The sequence below is a fragment of the Aythya fuligula genome, chromosome 4 (assembly GCF_009819795.1).
Source record: "Aythya fuligula isolate bAytFul2 chromosome 4, bAytFul2.pri, whole genome shotgun sequence".
NCBI classification, from domain to species: Eukaryota; Metazoa; Chordata; class Aves; order Anseriformes; family Anatidae; genus Aythya; species Aythya fuligula.
In genome coordinates, this window is record NC_045562.1 from 57,985,935 (window position 1) to 58,003,847 (window position 17,913).

Here is a 17,913-nt window from a genome sequence, read left to right on the forward strand (position 1 = left end):
TCCACCCTGTGACAGCTACATATTTGTTATCACGAAGTTGTATGGTTGAAACAAAATAAAACTAAGGACTATTTTTTTTTGCAGGACAGAGGCAACATCAGAGGCAAAAACCTGTGCATTTTCAACTATGACATTTATTTTCTTCAGTCGGACGACTGGTACATAAATACCTTCTTTAAATTTTAATAAACTGTTTGGATAAAAACAAATCATGGAAAGTTTATAAAGGTGGTCATTTCAGTCTCATTTTGAACTCCACCGCACAGTAAGTTTTACATTTAAGGCTTAAACAATTCAGTTAATCAAGTGAATTGCTAACATGCTACATTAATATTTACATCCACTCAAAATTATATAAAATACAAGCATTTTATTATTTGAGTTCAACAGTATTGCTTAGAATTACAAAATACAGCAATGTCTGAAATACTGAAGGTTTCATAAAAGCAGCAATTTTTCTCCCATTCCCAGTCTTCACTGTCCAGAAAATTACCAAAATATTTATCATGTAACATAAGCCACGGATCTAGAAGCATGACCATCAAGTCTTAAGACACAACTTAAACACAAATGAAAATTGGCAAATAAGCATGACATTGCTAAGAGTCCAATTATAAGTCTCTGTGCTCTATGTATTACAGTTTTTTTTTCTTCCAGTCAAAAAATAATAGTGTGTTTGGATAGAAACTCAGAAGGCAGACAGGCTTTGAGATGAATAGTGCTTCTGTCATTAACAGTGAAGAACCACTTTGGTGACTGATGAACACATTTATATTCATATTGAAAATCCAACCTGTAACATTGTGCAATTCTTCTTCATAGATCCATCACAACAAAAATCTCACATTTTCTATACGTGTAATTAAATACACGAGTTCTAAAAGCTACAGGTGAAGCTTCACCCTTTGAAATGTACACTCAGTTCAGTTTGTCACAGTAGAAACTGTGTGTACTTACTGGGGATGAATTTTGCTATAATTCAACTGAAAACTATTTAACCATTTTTGGTCCCCATGTGCAAAAAAAAAGTCTACATGAAGCATATTTTCCCTTCTCCCTTTCTTTCACTTGTGTCTCTATAGCAGTTTTTTTTTATTATTATTTTCTTAAGTGCATGACTTTTTTCAAGTAACTAGCCTATGAAAAATCTACAAACAGCTTAAAACATCAGGAAGAAATTCCAAGGAAAAGCATTTTCACAAAGATAACATTCTGCACTTTTTTTTTTTTTTAAAGAGCATATAAAAAGAAATTGATAGGGTTCTCACATTTATACTAAACAAAAAGAATTCCTGTTGTATTCAAAAGCAGTTTCTCAGCATATGTAAACTGTGCATCTTCCCTTTAGTATTATTCAGAATACATTAATTTAACCTATAAAAATACAGTATGGACAAGTTCTTCTCATTCCCTGACATATGAATTCACAATTTTGACACAAAAATTGTAAACTTATTACATTCAAAATACATTTCTTAAGTCTTTTAGAATTTAAGTTCTGAGGTGTCGGCAGTCGGAGCTCTTGGTATACAGCAGAAGTACATTATTGCAGAGCCTTTACACAGAAGTAGCTTACTACAGTTAGAGAAGCTTACTCTTCCCATATATTTCTGTTGCTACCAGGAGGAAAAGAAAGGCTTCCTGCTATGAAAGGTCTGTGTGAATGCGTTACTCAGATGAACAATTCGGCCCTGACTTCCAGTGCTACTTCGCTCCACAATCACACGTGGCATCTGAACAAGCTGAATGGGACTTTTTCCATCCTTTAATGCCTGAGTAAGGTTTAGTATCTAAAAGAGTAAAAGCAGGTGAGGTGAGGGCACACAAGTTCATCTGTGGCTAACAGGCTTATAGGTTTAGCTGTCACTCATTTTATTCAATAACACAGTCTTCTACAGAATTGATTTATCAATTCCAAGTAGAAATACCTTATTTGTTAACATTGTGACACCCAACTGCTATTTGACTATCTTACTCTAATTATGTTAATACTCTTTCAATTTTTATAAAGTATTGTAGACAAATCTACAAGTAAATTACTACTTCTAAAACTTCAGTACTCACAACCCGGATAATTTACTCCATGTTCAATATTATCCTTACTGTAAACTACAGCAAGCATTCAAATTCAATTTTGCTGACATACTTTAGCTGTAATCTCAACCCCTTCTTTTCCCCTCTGGCACAATGTCTGTTTCCTTTTGCAACTCACTGACCTTCTGTTCATTTCACACTTCCATGGCTGAAGAACCCTGACAGAAAATCCTTAGCATGGCTTAATGCAAATCAGCTCTTCTAAAACTCCTCTTTTCACTCACATTTCCTAAGTTTTAAGGCAATCCTCCATAGGATTCCTAGGATCATGGGATCAGTTGCATAATTGCTATATTTTTGAGAATTGTTTTAAGCTGGGTTTGAAACTCTTCCCAGAATTTTTCCCCTGCTTCACAACATGCTTCTAATGACTTCCAGTTCCTCAGATTTAAAGTCACCTGAAGCCTGACATACAAAATACATTGCTCTTTATCATTCTTATGTTTATCTACTAGGTTCTTCTTTTTTAACAACGTATTTTAACAGGTATTTTAGTTAAGACTGCTTTGCAGAATAGCCAATTACTATCTTCTTTCATAATCAATCTAGTTATCTGACTTTTCTATAAGCTTACTTGAAACATACTTTGGTTTTTACACCAAAAGCAAGTCTAGATATCATTGCTAGAAGGCATCCTTTGCAGTGACACATTCTTGCAAAGGTAGAAAAGGTTTTTTTTAATTCTAAATTTTAAATTTTTAAATCCACTTCAAGAAAAACGTTGGAAGAAAGGGTCCACACTCAGCCTTTTTAGGAGATAATAAATTTAGACATCCTTAGCTAGATCTCTCTCAATTAGAGAGATTAGCTTTTTCCCTGTAGCATTTTCTTAAATAACAGATTCCCTGTAGCCAATCGACTCATCACAAAAAAGCCACTTAACCCAGTTTAAGATGAATACTTCAGCATACTTCCACCAACTGCACAAACTTATCCAAATAATTATTTCAGAAATAACTATTAATAATTAAATGGAATAAGGTTTGTTGGGTTTTAGCTAGCACACACAACTAATGTTAACCAAGACTATGTTTAACTAAGAACAGTAGTCTTGTACAAGGCACTTCCTGGTATAGGAAAGAAGGTCAGATTAGGCCACTCCTGGAACTGTGAATGTCTGCCTTTAAAGTACCCATGTTGAATTTCAGAATACAGAAGTCAGTTTCAGTAAATTCAGGGCTAAAAGGAGTATTAATTCATCTAGTCCAATTCCCTTGTTTTCACAAATCACTGGCTTATGCCTAGCTTATTCTACAATGAATTACATTTAAGTTTTATTTAAAGCTTGTTTTCTAGCATATCACACCAATTTTAAAGCAGCAAGGAGATGGAGAAAACCTCTTCTTCCCTTGCTTCAATTGTCACCAAATTTCTAATCTGGAAATACCTGAGTTACTTTGCTAATCACTGGTTCTGACATCTGCTAGGATGAAGAAATTCTATTACCTTATTTCTTCCTTGTAAGACATTAATGAAGTTAATCCTCCAAAATTAAGACATATTTAGTAACATACCTAAATTCCCCACCATTTTTTTCCATGACTATTACGACTATTCTTTGGTGGGTTGTTTTTTAAAATACCTTCTAAGCATATACAGGTATGTACATCTCCATTCCCCGCCTCCAACCGCCTCCCCCAAAAAACCAAACAAACAAACCTCCAATTAACATTTTAGAAAATCTGTTATAGAAGAAAAAAAAAAAAACAAACAACAGTATGTGCTGTTGTCTTGAGTATATGCCAGTAAGAACAACCCCTAGAACAAAATTTAGTCTTAGATGAAAAGACCTTCAAGTGTCTTTCAAATGTATAGGAGTTTGTGTACCTCCCACCCCCAAGATACAAAAATTAACATCTGAGAAGTGACGACATATTAAATATATAGATATTTTTTAAAATGCAGTCTTACCTGCCCCCTCATAACAGACATTTGGTTTTCAAAAGTAGCCTTGTCAAATCCTTTATCAGTCTTTGTTAAAAACAAAAAAGACACACTTACTATAGAAAATGACCCATTTGTTTTCAGCTATGCATTTGGCATGCAAATGAAACATATTCTTCTTATGCATGGTCATATTTGCCAAGACAATAAATTTCAGAAGAGTCCACTTATTGCAGAAAATTTGCATATATGAAAACGAACAATTTACTATATCATAAAAGTAGAATATATCAATAGAATATTGATAAAGAAAATAGAAAAGTAGAATATATCGATAAACACCATTTAAGCCAGCCTACCTATGTATTAAATGCCAGTGTTAAACTACTTGGACCCACACCCTTACTCTGCAAATGGAACACCACTTCCTCCTCCAGTTTTATTAAATCCTTCAAATTCTATTGGGTTTAACAGAAAACCCAGAGTCACTTTGACCGTAGATGAGTCAGATGCAAACATTAGTGCCAGCATTTCAGGATCTAGCTTTCAAATTACTGCTGCATTTTCATTAAGTTTGAAATTACATATTTTTTTCCACCCCGTTCAAGTGGAATAATCCAAATGATCATGAGATACGTTAGTGAATATTACAAGTTCTCTACCAAAACACAAAACTGTTTACGGAATGTTTCAGACAAGAAGATTCCATTACACGTCAATATTGTAGCACAGTTTCAGTATCTTTAAAATAAATTTGACAATATTTTCACTTGAAAACTCATTTAAAATAGCAATGGTCAAGATTTCAGTATCAGCTTTACACAATAAAAGTATGTAAAAGGTATACAGGTACTGTAAGTTATATTAAACGTAAGATTTCTTGGGCTGATACAGTTTAAGTGTATACACACTACAGAGGTATGTTAAATGGAATCGTTACAGACATTTGTGATATAAAAATTAACTAGCCTCAATTATGTGATACTTAAATATATAAAAACATAATTATGTTCTCAGACGGGCTGAATAATCACAATGGTGACAGTTTCCTCTAATTATATAAACCCATGCCAGTATTAAAGCTACTTCATGGCATACACAAGTTAAAATCATAACAAGAAAAAACAGCTAAGACTTGAAATGGAACAGTTCGGTACCTCACTAACGCCAAATTCGGGGTACCCTACTCACCTTAAATAGCTCATGAAGATCTTCACAGAGATCCTGTACGAAGTTCATATCAGAGATGCGAGGAAGAACTAAGTCTCTGGTCTCCTGAGAGAAGGGAACTTGTGCTTGAGGAAGCCAAGCCCAGTGAAAGGGATCTAGACGTAGGTAAAACATATTTTCAGATTAACAACAGGCAAAAATTAAATTTTTCAATGCTTACCACTGCTGTGTTCCCTCCCAAAACTTACAGTAACACACACTTTTTCACAGCATTGCCTGTTACCACACACCTCATCTGGATGCAATTACAAAAGCAGCTACTTAGCTTTTTTCCAAACAGTGAAAACATATTTTAAGTATTTAGTTTAAGCAATAACTAAATACTGTAAACAGAAGTAGAGACTTTCTCCTTGTGCAGTAATGCAGTTTCCTCTGGAATAAAATAACGGCTACAATCAGAAACCTATCAGATGTTCAGTTCATACTGAAGAACAAAGAAGTACCTATTTTTAACAATCTTTTGTTTTTATTAAGATGTCTTTTTCTAAGTACACTGAGAGAAATATTCTGAACTTTTCACGTAGCTGCTATTAATCAGCTTTTTCAAGAGAAGGCAAGCATTGCTGTGTTTCCTCCTACCTTTAAGGGAAGGAGGCATTGCCATGTCTGCAGAATTGACTGTAGCAGAGACATACCTGGGACAGCAGCTATTGAGTATCAAGATGTCTAGGACTACACAGAGCTGTGAGTGGGGTAATTAGCTAGCCTTTTACCCATAAAACTAGCCCACACTTAAGTCATAATTACCTGTTTGGCTAATAGGTCAGACAAATAATTGTAAGCCCTGCCAGGCACTTCCCTCTAAACTCTAAGTAGTCAGAGATGTTTTCAGACGCAATCTAGAATTATTAGAAACGTCAATATCCAATCTGCTTGGCCATAGTATTAACTGGAGATTGCTAAGCTAAAGCTGAAGACAAGCAAAAACAACATGCAGATTGTCTGCTTATTCACTTATAACAGTACCCTTAAAATACTTTTGAAATAGAAAATTTGCTTATCCTTACACTCAAGCCATTTTCTATGACATTAAGAGAAAAATGTGAGAAACACTTATTTTTTCAGTTCCACTACCAGTTTACACACTGTTCTAAGGGTTAAAAAAAACACATTAACAAGGATGGAACTGCATATACCACTGCAGAAATATAATTTGTTGATAACTTTCTGAAGTAAAGTATGCCATTATGTAAAGGTTCAATATATAACTACAGTGATGGGTTATAAAAGTAAGGAACTATGAAACCAGACTGCAAATACTTATTTAGAAGTTACTCTCCCAAAAATATTGAAGAATGCAATACTTACATGCCCTCCACTCATCAGGATGCTTAAAAGGAAATGCTAAGCCATTGTCAATTGCAGCAATTTTAATAGTAGATTCTTCAGTTACAGTCCACTGGATATCCTAGGGAAGGAATATTTTAAAGCGATGCTTGTGTGATTATAAAAATAGTGATATACAATAAAATACAAGATAATCACCACAGAAATAGCTGTAGAAATGTACTTCAGAAACAGCAGACAGTTTTATTACTATAGTTCAAACTAGAAAAAAAGAACAAAAATAACTTCCAGCAGTGCTCTGTTCAGACTAGTCTAATCCAAATAGCGTTTCCATTCACTTTGCCTAGAATAATTTGCAGTATCAGATTTCTTAGGACTATGTACCAGAATTAAAGCCATTTACTTAATCCCAGGCAAAATCAAGATACAGAACAATTCAGAGTGTTTCAGAGTATTTTCTTACCTTATCTGACAGATCAGGCCCATCATCTTGTTTTTCATATCTGACTAACCAGTTATCATTACCTCTGTCTTTAAACAAGAAAATGCATGTCACAACATGTCATTTACAAAGTAATCAGCATCTAAAATTATATAAAAAGACTAATATTGTAAACTGACGATTTACCAAAGGAGTCAGGCAAAACTGTTCACCTCCACCCACTCCCCCTCCCCCAAATCAACAAGTCTTACCTTTAATAAAACCTTTAAGGTAACTGATTTCCTGGAATGACTGAAAATTTACCAAGCATTCTTAACTATATATTACTTCTTTAGGTTCCCTAACTGGGTGAATATACAGTAAAACATCAATAAAGAAATATCCTTGGGTGCTGGCATGCCTGAAGAACACTACAGATGCACAGCTCAGGTGAAGCAACAAAGGAAACACTTCAATAAAACTGCCTTTGCATTTTAGAGGAAAAATAAATCACCCACAAAGTAAAAAGATGAATCTCAGCTGCTGAGTGAAAGAAACATGAACCCAGGAGAACACAGACACATTGCAGCTGTACTTCAGTGCCTGGTCACAACGAATACAAAGCATTTTGCACTGATGTGAAAGTGTGCTGTTAATGGCATCCAACTTAGCATAAATAAAAGGAATGGTAGTTGTGGCTTCTCTTATCCTGAAACCCCACCATCCCTTAACCTAATTTGGGGAAACAGCTAGTTAATAGCCTACTGACATAACTGAAGTATCATGAAAGAAGTATTTGTTTTTCAATTCTTAAATAAAAAATATTGTTTGGATATAGTCATTCTAATATTTAATGTTGATCCAACACAAAGTTGTTTGGATTTCATCATATTCTAATAAGTAATGTTTGCATCTGAAGTTCTGTGGTTTTGAAGAAGTTTTAAATGCAGCATTCTGGCCTTCACTTGCAAGACAAACATTTGAAATGCGTTAAAGCCTTCATTGATAGCTTTCAGTCAGCATTATTTACAATTTCTGTATCAAGAGGATAGGGACATACTGCAGGACACTATGATACCTGTATTTCTGATGACATAATCTAAGATAACCAATCTTTCAAACTGTGACTGGAATTCTTTCCGTGTGTTTTCAGGTAAAGGATCAGTTTCAAACTTCCTGAGCCAGTAGTCAGCTTCCTTATATCCTTCAACAAACAGCTGGAAGGAGCCAACCTGAAACATTAATGAACTGTATTTGGAAAACACTCCCACATAGGCCCATTTAAATAATTTTAACATTAACAGAAAAATTGAAAGGATATCCTTTTAAAGTATATAACACTGGAAATATTACACAGAACCACCTAGCAGGAGTGATATACATATAAAAAAAAAAAAAAAAAAAAGATTAAGTGTTCTCTTTTTCACTCCTAAATTCTAAAAAAGACTTCTGTCCTTAGTATTTTTTTTTTGTTTGGTTTGTTTGTTAATGTGTTTTTAAGTACTCACTGAGTTTACCATGAACAAAATGTAGCCAGAAAGATCAACATAAATGAACCTCTGGTATTATGAGCAATATTTCAAGAAAAGAGGAAGAAATACAGTCTATTCTCTTTCATTGGGAATACTTGGTTTATTAGTTCACGGGAAACTCACCAAAATTTACAGCAGAAAATTCTTCCTCTCTGAAAAGCGTTTATGTTCATTGATGAGACCAGCAGCTTTAGTTATTTTTTTCCAAGACAGATACTTTTTGCATGAAAATTGGTGAAATACATTTCCCAAGAGTCCAGGGAAGAAAACTACAGGTGGAATAGACTCCATATATGTGGGCAACAGCAAAGATGCTCAAGATTAAAATTCAAAAGAGGGATTATATTTGAGACATAAAACACAGAGAGATGCACACATGCTGAGATGTGGATGAATATACAGTGTGTCAAGTAACCATGCTGATACCAGCTTGTATAACGTGTCACATGAATCAAAATTGCTGGAAATGACAAGTACCAAAGCTGTGCATAATCTGTGTTTTAAAAGATTAGGAGTAGACACTGTGGTGAGATTCTGGGGATACAAGAAAGATGTGAGGTTTTTGTCATGAAGTAATGGACACAAGAAGGAAGGTAGGATGAACGTAACAATAGGATACCTAAAAGAAGAAAACAAATAGAAGGGGGAGAAAGATTTAGGAAATATGAAAGAAATAGATAACTATCAATGGGAGAAACAATTACACAATATAAAAAAAAAGACACTGAAGGGAATATCACTATGCACTCAAGAAAAGCAGAAAGTACAGTATTTTAATGTGCTTTTCTCCTCCAACAGAAAAACTAGACTGCAAACTGATATAAAAATTGGCTGGATCATAAATATAGTCTAAGAAAAGAAACAATGTAATACTGGTCAGGTTTTGCCTAGTAACAGTTATATCAACCATCAATCTTTCAGAAATAGTTTTTTAAATAGGCAACAAGGTTTTTCTTCTACTCTTTAAGGGTTTTTTATTATTCAAGGTTTTGTATGATTAAGCACAGATCACTTATCTATAATCTTACCTTAGGAGGTAGTCCAATTCGATTAAATTTTTTACCAACTTTTGGCACTTTCTCTAAAGCATATTTTTTTCCTCTTGACTTTGCACGATCTATTGCACTGTAATTAAAGGTCTCACTGACAAGCCAGACAACCTTAAAATATGAAAACATCCATTACAAATGATAAAAACACAGCACAGTTCTTTATCATTTTCTTTATAGATTAACAGAAAATTTTATGCTCAGTTGCCAAGAAAACAAGAAGGAAGCATCAGGCATTTCTAACAGGCAAGTTTAATAGGAAAAGGTGAATATTTGCTATTTTACATATCCCAAACAGAAATGTGATGAAACACATTTAAATTGGAATCTTTATATGCTGCTATTTGCAATCCTGATGTTTCACACCAAATCACTAAGCACAAAAATACAAGAAAATACTAAAAGCTAAATTATATAAAAAAAAAAAAAAAAAAAAAAAAAAAAAGAATTAAGCTCTCAGACTTACCCTATAAAACAAAAAACATACAGCCACTGTCTGTTTTCATACACTGACTGTATCATACAGTCACTTCTATGCTAAACCACTGTACACTAGGACTTAAAATAGTTTGTAACTGACTCAGGGCTAAAGCATGATACACAAAGATGTCTTCACAACCACAGTCCAGAGACCGACACAACTGTGACCATATATTTGCATTCAATAATTTATGTATTTGAACTTTTACCTTAGTTTTGGGTACAACTCCTAGCCCCAGCTTGTCATCTACAAGATAGGCACCAGCTTCAGAGAGATATCCCTGATTTGGAACGAGGCAGCCTCTGCCAAAGCAGCAAGGACAACAAATCTTGTGAAAATATTTGGTCCATTTTGGATTTAGATGTCCATAAGGCTCTTCAGATTTTGGTTTGAATACTCCAATAGTTTTCTAGGATAAATAATATAAAACTAAACTAAGAATGCTTTAAGTTGCAAAATATTAACCAATACTTTCAGTTAAATAGCTTTCAAAATAATTTTAAACACTAAACATTGCATTTTACAATTACTATTTTTAGATAACATCATAAAATTATATCTAACAAAATATATATAAAAAACAATATAAATCTAATAAATAAAAAGATGATAATAATAGATCTAATAAAAGATGTATCAAATAGATGCGTCACCAAAGGCTTTTCTAGAAGTAGCACAAACTCAAATTAAACTCTTTATAACAGAAAATCAAAAATAGCTAACATTTACTAGTTTTACAAAATTAAAAAGCCTTTAGGCCTTTTAGAATAAAAAAGAGCTTTTAAGAGTAGCTTCAAAAAGCAGTTTCAGCCTGATTGATTGATTAGACATTCCAGATTGATTAGATATTCCAGACAGAGACAAAATGGTTCCAGGAAAGCAACAAATATACAGAATGCAAATAATCAATTTTTTATTTTGTATTCATTTTATTTATTGCTTTTAGTTAGAATAGATTAAAATAAAAAACTGCACTTTGCAATTCCAAAGAGTGGTGTAATTTACTACTGCTGTAGATTCCTTGACTCGATGCTGACAATTCATACCATCAGCCACTATTTTCATTGGAGACACTGAGAAAAAAAGCTTAAAATTACTCAAAGTTGTGTGTCCAATTTTGGACATTATGCTTCAAAAAATCTGTGGACTAACTAGAGAAAATTGAAAAAAACAATGAGCATAAGCAGAAAAATGTGAATAATGAAAGATTGTATGAACTGAGATTGTTTAGTCTAAAAAACAGAGAATGGGACACAAAATGAACCATGCAACAGCTTGCTATAGAGAAACGAACAACAACACATCTACTGTTAATGAAACAAGAAATCATACATGTATGCTTAAAACCCAGCAGATAAAATACAAATAAAAACTCTTTTGAACCAGACTGGAACAAAATTCTGGGTTGTGCTGTCTCCGAAACAGGATGCCGCTAAGAACAGGTTAGCTATGCATTCATCAGGAATCCTGTTAATGCCTGTGCTGTAAAGCAGGATTGTCTTAAAGAGGTGATTTCTCAAGGTGCCTCCTACACGATTTTATATTTGTTAACCTCAAACTGCAAGATTATTATTACACTGAAATGTATATAACCTTCCAATTATGTGTGATAAACTCTAGCCTGATGGTCCTACATGTATCTAATAAATATTGAAAACAACCATTTAAAATATTTTCACATATTAATTTTTCTGAATCTTCACAAAAAAAGTGACTCTCCCAATAAGTCAAACATTGATGGTAGCCGTACCACAGTTTTCATAGCTGTTTTACGCTACAAGACATAAATAAGTTTGCTGGCTGTCAGAAACTAGCATCCTTCTGCATGAACTGCCTGTTCTGCTAGATTACAGAGATGAACCAGCTAGTTGTTCTGGACCTGCCTTTAATCCTTCTTTGGACAAGATTAGCTACAGGGAATTTGCTTCATTGCATTTGTAAACAGAGTACACCAGCCACCAGACACGAGTACAGCACCTGTCCTGTCCATCCGGTTGGATTCATCCCATCAACTACCAGAATAAAGAAGTTATAAAATATCACTATTTGCATTCATCCTATAAAATAAGCTTCCTATCAAGAGGAAACAAAGTGACAAAAGTTCCCTTACGCTTACAACATGCTGCTATCTGTGATTCGAAGAATACCTTCAGAATCACAAGCAAATTCTATGCAAGGAACCACTTACTATTCAATTTAGGCCTCCACAAAAGGCTTTTATGTTTACAATAAGCATTCTCTGTAACGCGACAGTGTGAGATGCAAACCTATGTTCTCTGCACAGAATACATCAGTAATTGGCCTTTTAAAAAAGTCACAATGCTTTGGAAACTGAATGTACTTGGTATACTACTTTAGTCAAAACCCCAGCGTTAGGTTTAGAAATGTTAAGAAGCTATTTAACTATTCCCGGTGAATCACAGGTACCTGCCTGCTCAAAACAAAGCTGGCAGCTTTTTGTTTCCCACAGACACAGCGGTGTACATGGTAGTATATGCCAAGCCATTCATATCTCCTTTCTGAGTCACTCTCTGGGTAACACTTCCCGCAAATTGAAGGCTCCAAGAAGGAGCTTAGCTTGTTCCAGTGCTCGCCTGGACCACACTGTGCTGTAGCATCAAATCTAGGCATGTTTTTGAAGTTTTCCCTGAAGTAAGAGCCACTGCTGTTGAGAACCAAAGTAAAACCAGACAGCTCAGTAAGTAGATAGCCCAGCAGGCCAGCCTTCATTGTGCAAGCCAAAACCAATTTCTAGACAGGCTCCATTGACATTCCCAGTTAGCTAAGAGGTGAACGGTCAGAAACACCTTGCAGAAGAGTTTGTGTTTGCAGCAGACAATCTATTTTTCTTTCCTGGTTACACAGTAAGCAACAAATGCAGAAATATTCATCATTTCAGCAGGAGTGCTGCTGAAGTACTGAACTGCTGCTTATCAGCATACAACTATGCCAATAAAATACACAAAGGTGATCATTTTAATTAGACAACTTTAGTTTTATATTTCTGGAAGAATCAAATCAGTAAGATGACCTAGTGGCAACGTCTTAGCTCTAACCTGGTATTAGCATGGGTAAACACTGCAGAAGCTGACCAGTAAGAAGGCTGAGTGTGTCTTTTAATAAGCTCTTTCCCACATAACGAGAAGATTACTCAAGAAGAGTAGGAGAAAGCAAGTCACAAAACTGGTCTGAAGTAGGATGATGCAACACTCTGTCAAACAGGATATGAAATCCATTCTACAAACGGGATCCATTCTAGTCACAGTAGTGGCAAAATGATTTTTTTTAATCAGACCTTTAATATGGAGAACAAATTTAGATAAGGTTTAAGCGCAAAAAGAACAAAAGCAAAATTCAAAGCAAGGTAGGAATTCAGTATTATTCTCAGTCATGCTAGTAAATACTTTCATATTTTGCAATGAAAGCTTTCTGGCCTCCCTAAAAAAAAATCACTGATTTTTTAGTTTATGTTTTCACTTCTCTTAGACGCATTCAAATCAATGACCTGCATGAAGTGGGGAGAGGCAAGCACGTCACTGCTGGGAACAAAACCAACACTTCACTGCAAAACAGAAATGAAACCAATAGAATCACCATGGAAGAAACAAAGAAAAAAGGTGCTCCATCCTAAACACTATGGTTACAAAAACAATGCTTACTTTCTCATTAGCCCCTGGACACTGTGAGCCTCAAGCATCTGCTGGTCAAAGAGCCTGATCTAGAACATGCAGTTCTTGGATTTTCTAGAGGTAGTTCTATCACTTTACATTAGAAATTAATTTAGAATGAGAACACAACATAAGTTATTCACATATTTATTTGAATTAAGCCAGGTAATCACTGCCTCAAAAGTGTAAATGCCATCATCAGAGATCTGGCATTAAAACAAGCTGGACATCTACGAAAAGTAGGTGGCAGAACAGGAATATATTCTGTACTGACCAATAATGTGAATAAAGGTTAAAAAAGAAATTAAGCTAAACCCTAGACAAATGGGAAATGACCTTTTTGGAGATGCAGGAAATGATCTTGAAGGTGTTCTGAAAACCTTGAAACTTGAAGTGTTACAGCTTCCATGCCCACCTCACATAGGATCTTCAGAATTAACAAACATCTGCGTCTATCTAAGACCAAAGATTGTTCATGGAACTTAAAATTGGATACAACAAATCATCAAAGGTGTATGGAACGGTCTTTTTGGTATTTGCTGAAAATGTTTTGGAGTCCTCCACTTTTTGGAACAGGTCCATAAGCAAAGTATTTCTGATTTAAAGAAAACAGTGTCAAAGTATGTCTGAAGTGTGAAGAAATATGTCATCTTATTAAAGAATTCTACCCAAAAGTTACTTTTCAAGCAATCTATTCAGGTAACTAACGTCTTCGTCTCACAGTAACCTTAGGATACCTCTTCGATGTTATCGTATCTATTTAAGGTACCATCTAGTACTAAGGGAAAGAAAAGGAAACAAAAACTACCAAGTTAAGATTTAGCAGACAAATACAAGTAAAAAGGCAGTTTTGGTTGTATCACTCATCTTGACTGTCTACCAATCACATAGGAGCAAAGAGAAAAAAACATCCTAAATAAAAGACAATTAATTTTGATATACCATAAAGTATTAAGTATTTTAGGTAAAAGGCTTTCAATTCAAAAGGAATTTATAAGTTTCATTTTAAAATTAGTTGTTAGAGTCTCTGAATTTGAAGTATTTTGCTCACCCCTTTTGGGTCCTTAGCAAAGTAGCTCCCACTGGACCCTTGAGAGATTCTTTCTGGGAAAACTCCACACTCTATAGCTTGCTCTGCTCTCAGAATGATTTCTGCAAATTCTGGATCATCCAAAAACGTATTCATATCAACAGCGTGTCCTGTGTGCCCTGAAAAAATAAGGAAATAAGCAATTTTAAGTGCAATTTACACTAAGAATGAATAACAACAGAAGTAAACACATAGAAGAACTAGTAACTTTCCCTGCTAATGCCTTGTCAATAGCAGGCTGAAAAATCCAGCCCACTAAATCAGTGCAAGCTTGCCCACTGATTTACCCACATACAATAAACTTCAGCCAGATCTACAACACTTTTACAACGTTTGAGACTACCCTTGCAAAGTGTTTATACTTTCCAATGATTTTTTAAAGATTTATTTACAGAATTAAGCCTAAAAAAAAAGGAGACAAAAATCAAAAACACCCATAAAAATGGGTGTTTGAATGAATGAATGAATGCACTAAAGATTTATGTATTGCTTTTATTAAGATTTGTAGAAACAGCTAACAGAGTGAACTTGTCCATTATCCACTGTTAGAATGGTATCACATTATTCAGCTCACAGCTTGGCTAGCATGTTCGCTAACTGCTCCTAAGACACAATGCTATTCACAAAGCAGTACGCTACACCTAGAGCTGACAAGTGGTATCCACATCCCAGTCATGCACAGCATGCCATCACCATTCCAGCATTAAAGCACCACTGCCTACTTGTACGACTTCTTCACACACTGACAAAAAGATCAGCTCTACAAGTATACAAGACATTTAGAAAGTTAACTGGAAAAGCAGTTGGCAGGTGTTAGTACTTGCGTTACTCTTCAAACTTTTTCCATTTTTTCTGCATGCAAGTTTTTAAACTGAAGATTTCTGCAACATATCTTTAGGCTAGCTTTCTCAGAAGTCAGTTTTTAATTCCTTGACATTAACTCCAGAACCTATAACCATAAAAATCCTTACTGTCTCGGGGAATATATTCTTCAGTCACGTGTTTTCTTAAATTAAATATAACTGCAGGAAGAATGTATTAAATGAAAATTTTTTAAAAAAATGTTATGCTGTATGCTCAAGATAAAAATATTTGAAACAGGATTTGTTCGTGTTGCTACTGTGCTACTAGAAAGCCATCACTACGGCGACGGGGGCGTACAAAAACATATGGCTGAAAGCAAGGACATCGGCAGTTTTAAGAAGTTTCCTTTCAGTTTACCAATAATCCCCAAATGAAAATAAGCAGCTTGACTCGGAACCGGTGTCTATTGAAAGTGGGAGGGTCTTCCAAGTTGGTTTCCTTCTTCAAAGATTAAAATAATCAAATTTTCCACTGTGAAAACAAGTAACAGTCACTTTTTGTTTCTAGTACAGTCTCTGAACTGAAGAGTTGTTGAGTGTTCAAGGTTCTTCTTGCAACAGCTGTGAAAATGACTCTTTCCAGTAACCCCCAACTGGGAGACCAGGGCTCACCCCCACAGGCTAACTGTCCATCTAACTTGCCTCAAGTTAGTTCACATGAGGTCTGAGGCTGTGAAGCTGCTGTATTTGAACAAAGACATCCCAATGACACTTGGGTGACAACCCTTGTGTATACTTCAACCTGCTCCTCCATCAAGTTAGCAATGACATAAGCTAAACCAATATATTTTGTCAGTGTAGCATGACAGTTCCTGTAATACTAAACTTGCTTTATACTCTTAACATTAGTAAGGTAGTCCCTTCAACCAATCTTTTCCTATGCATGTTCTGACCATAACTGTATTATGAGAACAGTCTCGGTGTTGTAATAATAACCACGAATAACATCTGGTGCATTTGTTCCACGTGACCCAGGGAACAGCAGGAAAGACCCCTGTACCTTCAGGTGTCTGACAGGCAGAAAAGGCGAGGACAGGGAAACGAGACTGAGAGAAACGATGCTGCTGTAAGATTTTCTTACATGGTCTCGGGTGGATCTCAAGAGCTCTGCATTCACCATCCTTACTGCCCCAGCAGGGCAAGGCACATGCCTCTCGTCTCCACTGCGAAATGTTAAGTACTGTTTTTTTCTTGTTTTCCTTATGGTTAAACACAGGATGCTAGCAAAAACTCCCTATGGCTACCCAAAGGAAAGTTACTAGCATAGCTTTTTTTGCTCAAATTGGTGGGGAAGGGTTAGTTGGTTGCTTTTAAAACGAACTGTTCTTCCAAAACAAACTTTCTTTTTACCCCTGTCTCAGGCAAGAAATCCTATAGTATGATTAGGACAACACATCCTGGTCAGGGCCACAAACCCCTCTCCGAAGAGCTAACCCCGAGGTGTCCATCTGCTTGCAGAGCCGTCGGGAAGCTGAGAGCTCGGAAGCCGGGGGAGAGGCAGCAGGCAGCGGCTGTGCAGGTTATCCCCAGCACCTCACCCCGCACAGCAGCCGTGCTCGTTGAGCTTCTCGGTTTCATAACCGAGCCCGCCCGTTTCGGGGCTTTCACCCCCGTCCCTCTCCCTCTGCGAGGTGGGATCCGGAGACAGGGCAAGACAAACGCCGGGCAGGTCCCGCAGCCCCGCCGGGTGCCGGCACCTACCTGCGGCGCGGCGCGGCTCCCTGCCCCAGGAGGGCCGCAGCAGGGGCTCCTCCTCGCCATCCCCCTCGGCGCCTTCCTCCTCCTCCTCCTCCTCCTCGTCGTCGTCGTCAACCTCCCGCGGCTCCCCGCTCAGCCTGACGGCCCCGCCGGGCGCTGCTCTGCCTAGGGCCGGCGGCCCGGCGGGAGGCGGCGGCTCGGCGAGGCGCAGCAGCGGCTCCTCGGGCTCCGCCATGAGGGGACGGGGACGGGGGAGGCGCCGCCGGGCTCAGGCCCCTCCGCCGCGCCCCATGGCGGCCTCGCCGCCACCGCCGGGCCCGCCGCCGCGCCGCGCATGCGCGCTGCCCGCCCCCGCCGCCTCAGGGGGCTGAGGGCGGCGGGGGGAGCCCCGCGGGTTCCCCTCACGGCCCGGGGCTCGAGGGTCCTGGGGGGAAACGGAGCCGGGGAAGCCGCGTGGGGACGGGGAGGGGCCCGCTGGGGGTGTTCGTGAAGGGGGGAAGCAGCAGGTGCTAGGGAAGCGGCGCTGTGAGGCAGCGCTGCGCGGTGCTCCTCGGGGAAGTAGCACCTATGGGCGTCAAAACGCAACAAACAGCCCTGAAACGGCTCCTTCAGCTCC

The 17,913-nt window shown here is 37.1% G+C and overlaps 1 protein-coding gene across 1 annotated transcript; it reads right to left on the reverse strand.

Annotated features, from left to right (window-relative positions):
* Positions 1-1,220: 1,220 nt before the first annotated feature.
* PI4K2B (phosphatidylinositol 4-kinase type 2 beta) lies at positions 1,221-17,532 on the reverse strand. The gene is made up of 10 exons (XM_032186359.1): positions 17,301-17,532; positions 14,698-14,855; positions 10,187-10,387; positions 9,477-9,608; positions 7,995-8,148; positions 6,959-7,026; positions 6,517-6,616; positions 5,170-5,303; positions 4,006-4,065; positions 1,221-1,790 (listed from the first exon to the last, which is right to left on the reverse strand). Exons 1-10 carry the CDS (start codon positions 17,530-17,532, stop codon positions 1,617-1,619), a joined length of 1,413 nt encoding a protein of 470 aa, XP_032042250.1. The 3' UTR covers positions 1,221-1,616.
* Between the last annotated feature and the right edge of the window lie 381 nt (positions 17,533-17,913).

Bases quoted from the DNA above. Each gene is read 5' to 3' on its own strand.
- PI4K2B (XM_032186359.1), bottom strand. From the start codon at position 17,532: ATGGCGGAGCCCGAGGAGCCGCTGCTGCGCCTCGCCGAGCCGCCGCCT. The intron at 10,388-14,697 runs GTGAGCAAAATA...TATTTATCCTAG, and splicing joins TTGCTAAGGACCCAAAAGGG to AAAACTATTGGAGTATTCAA. The intron at 8,149-9,476 runs GTAAGATTATAG...TTAATGTTTCAG, and splicing joins GAATTGGACTACCTCCTAAG to GTTGGCTCCTTCCAGCTGTT.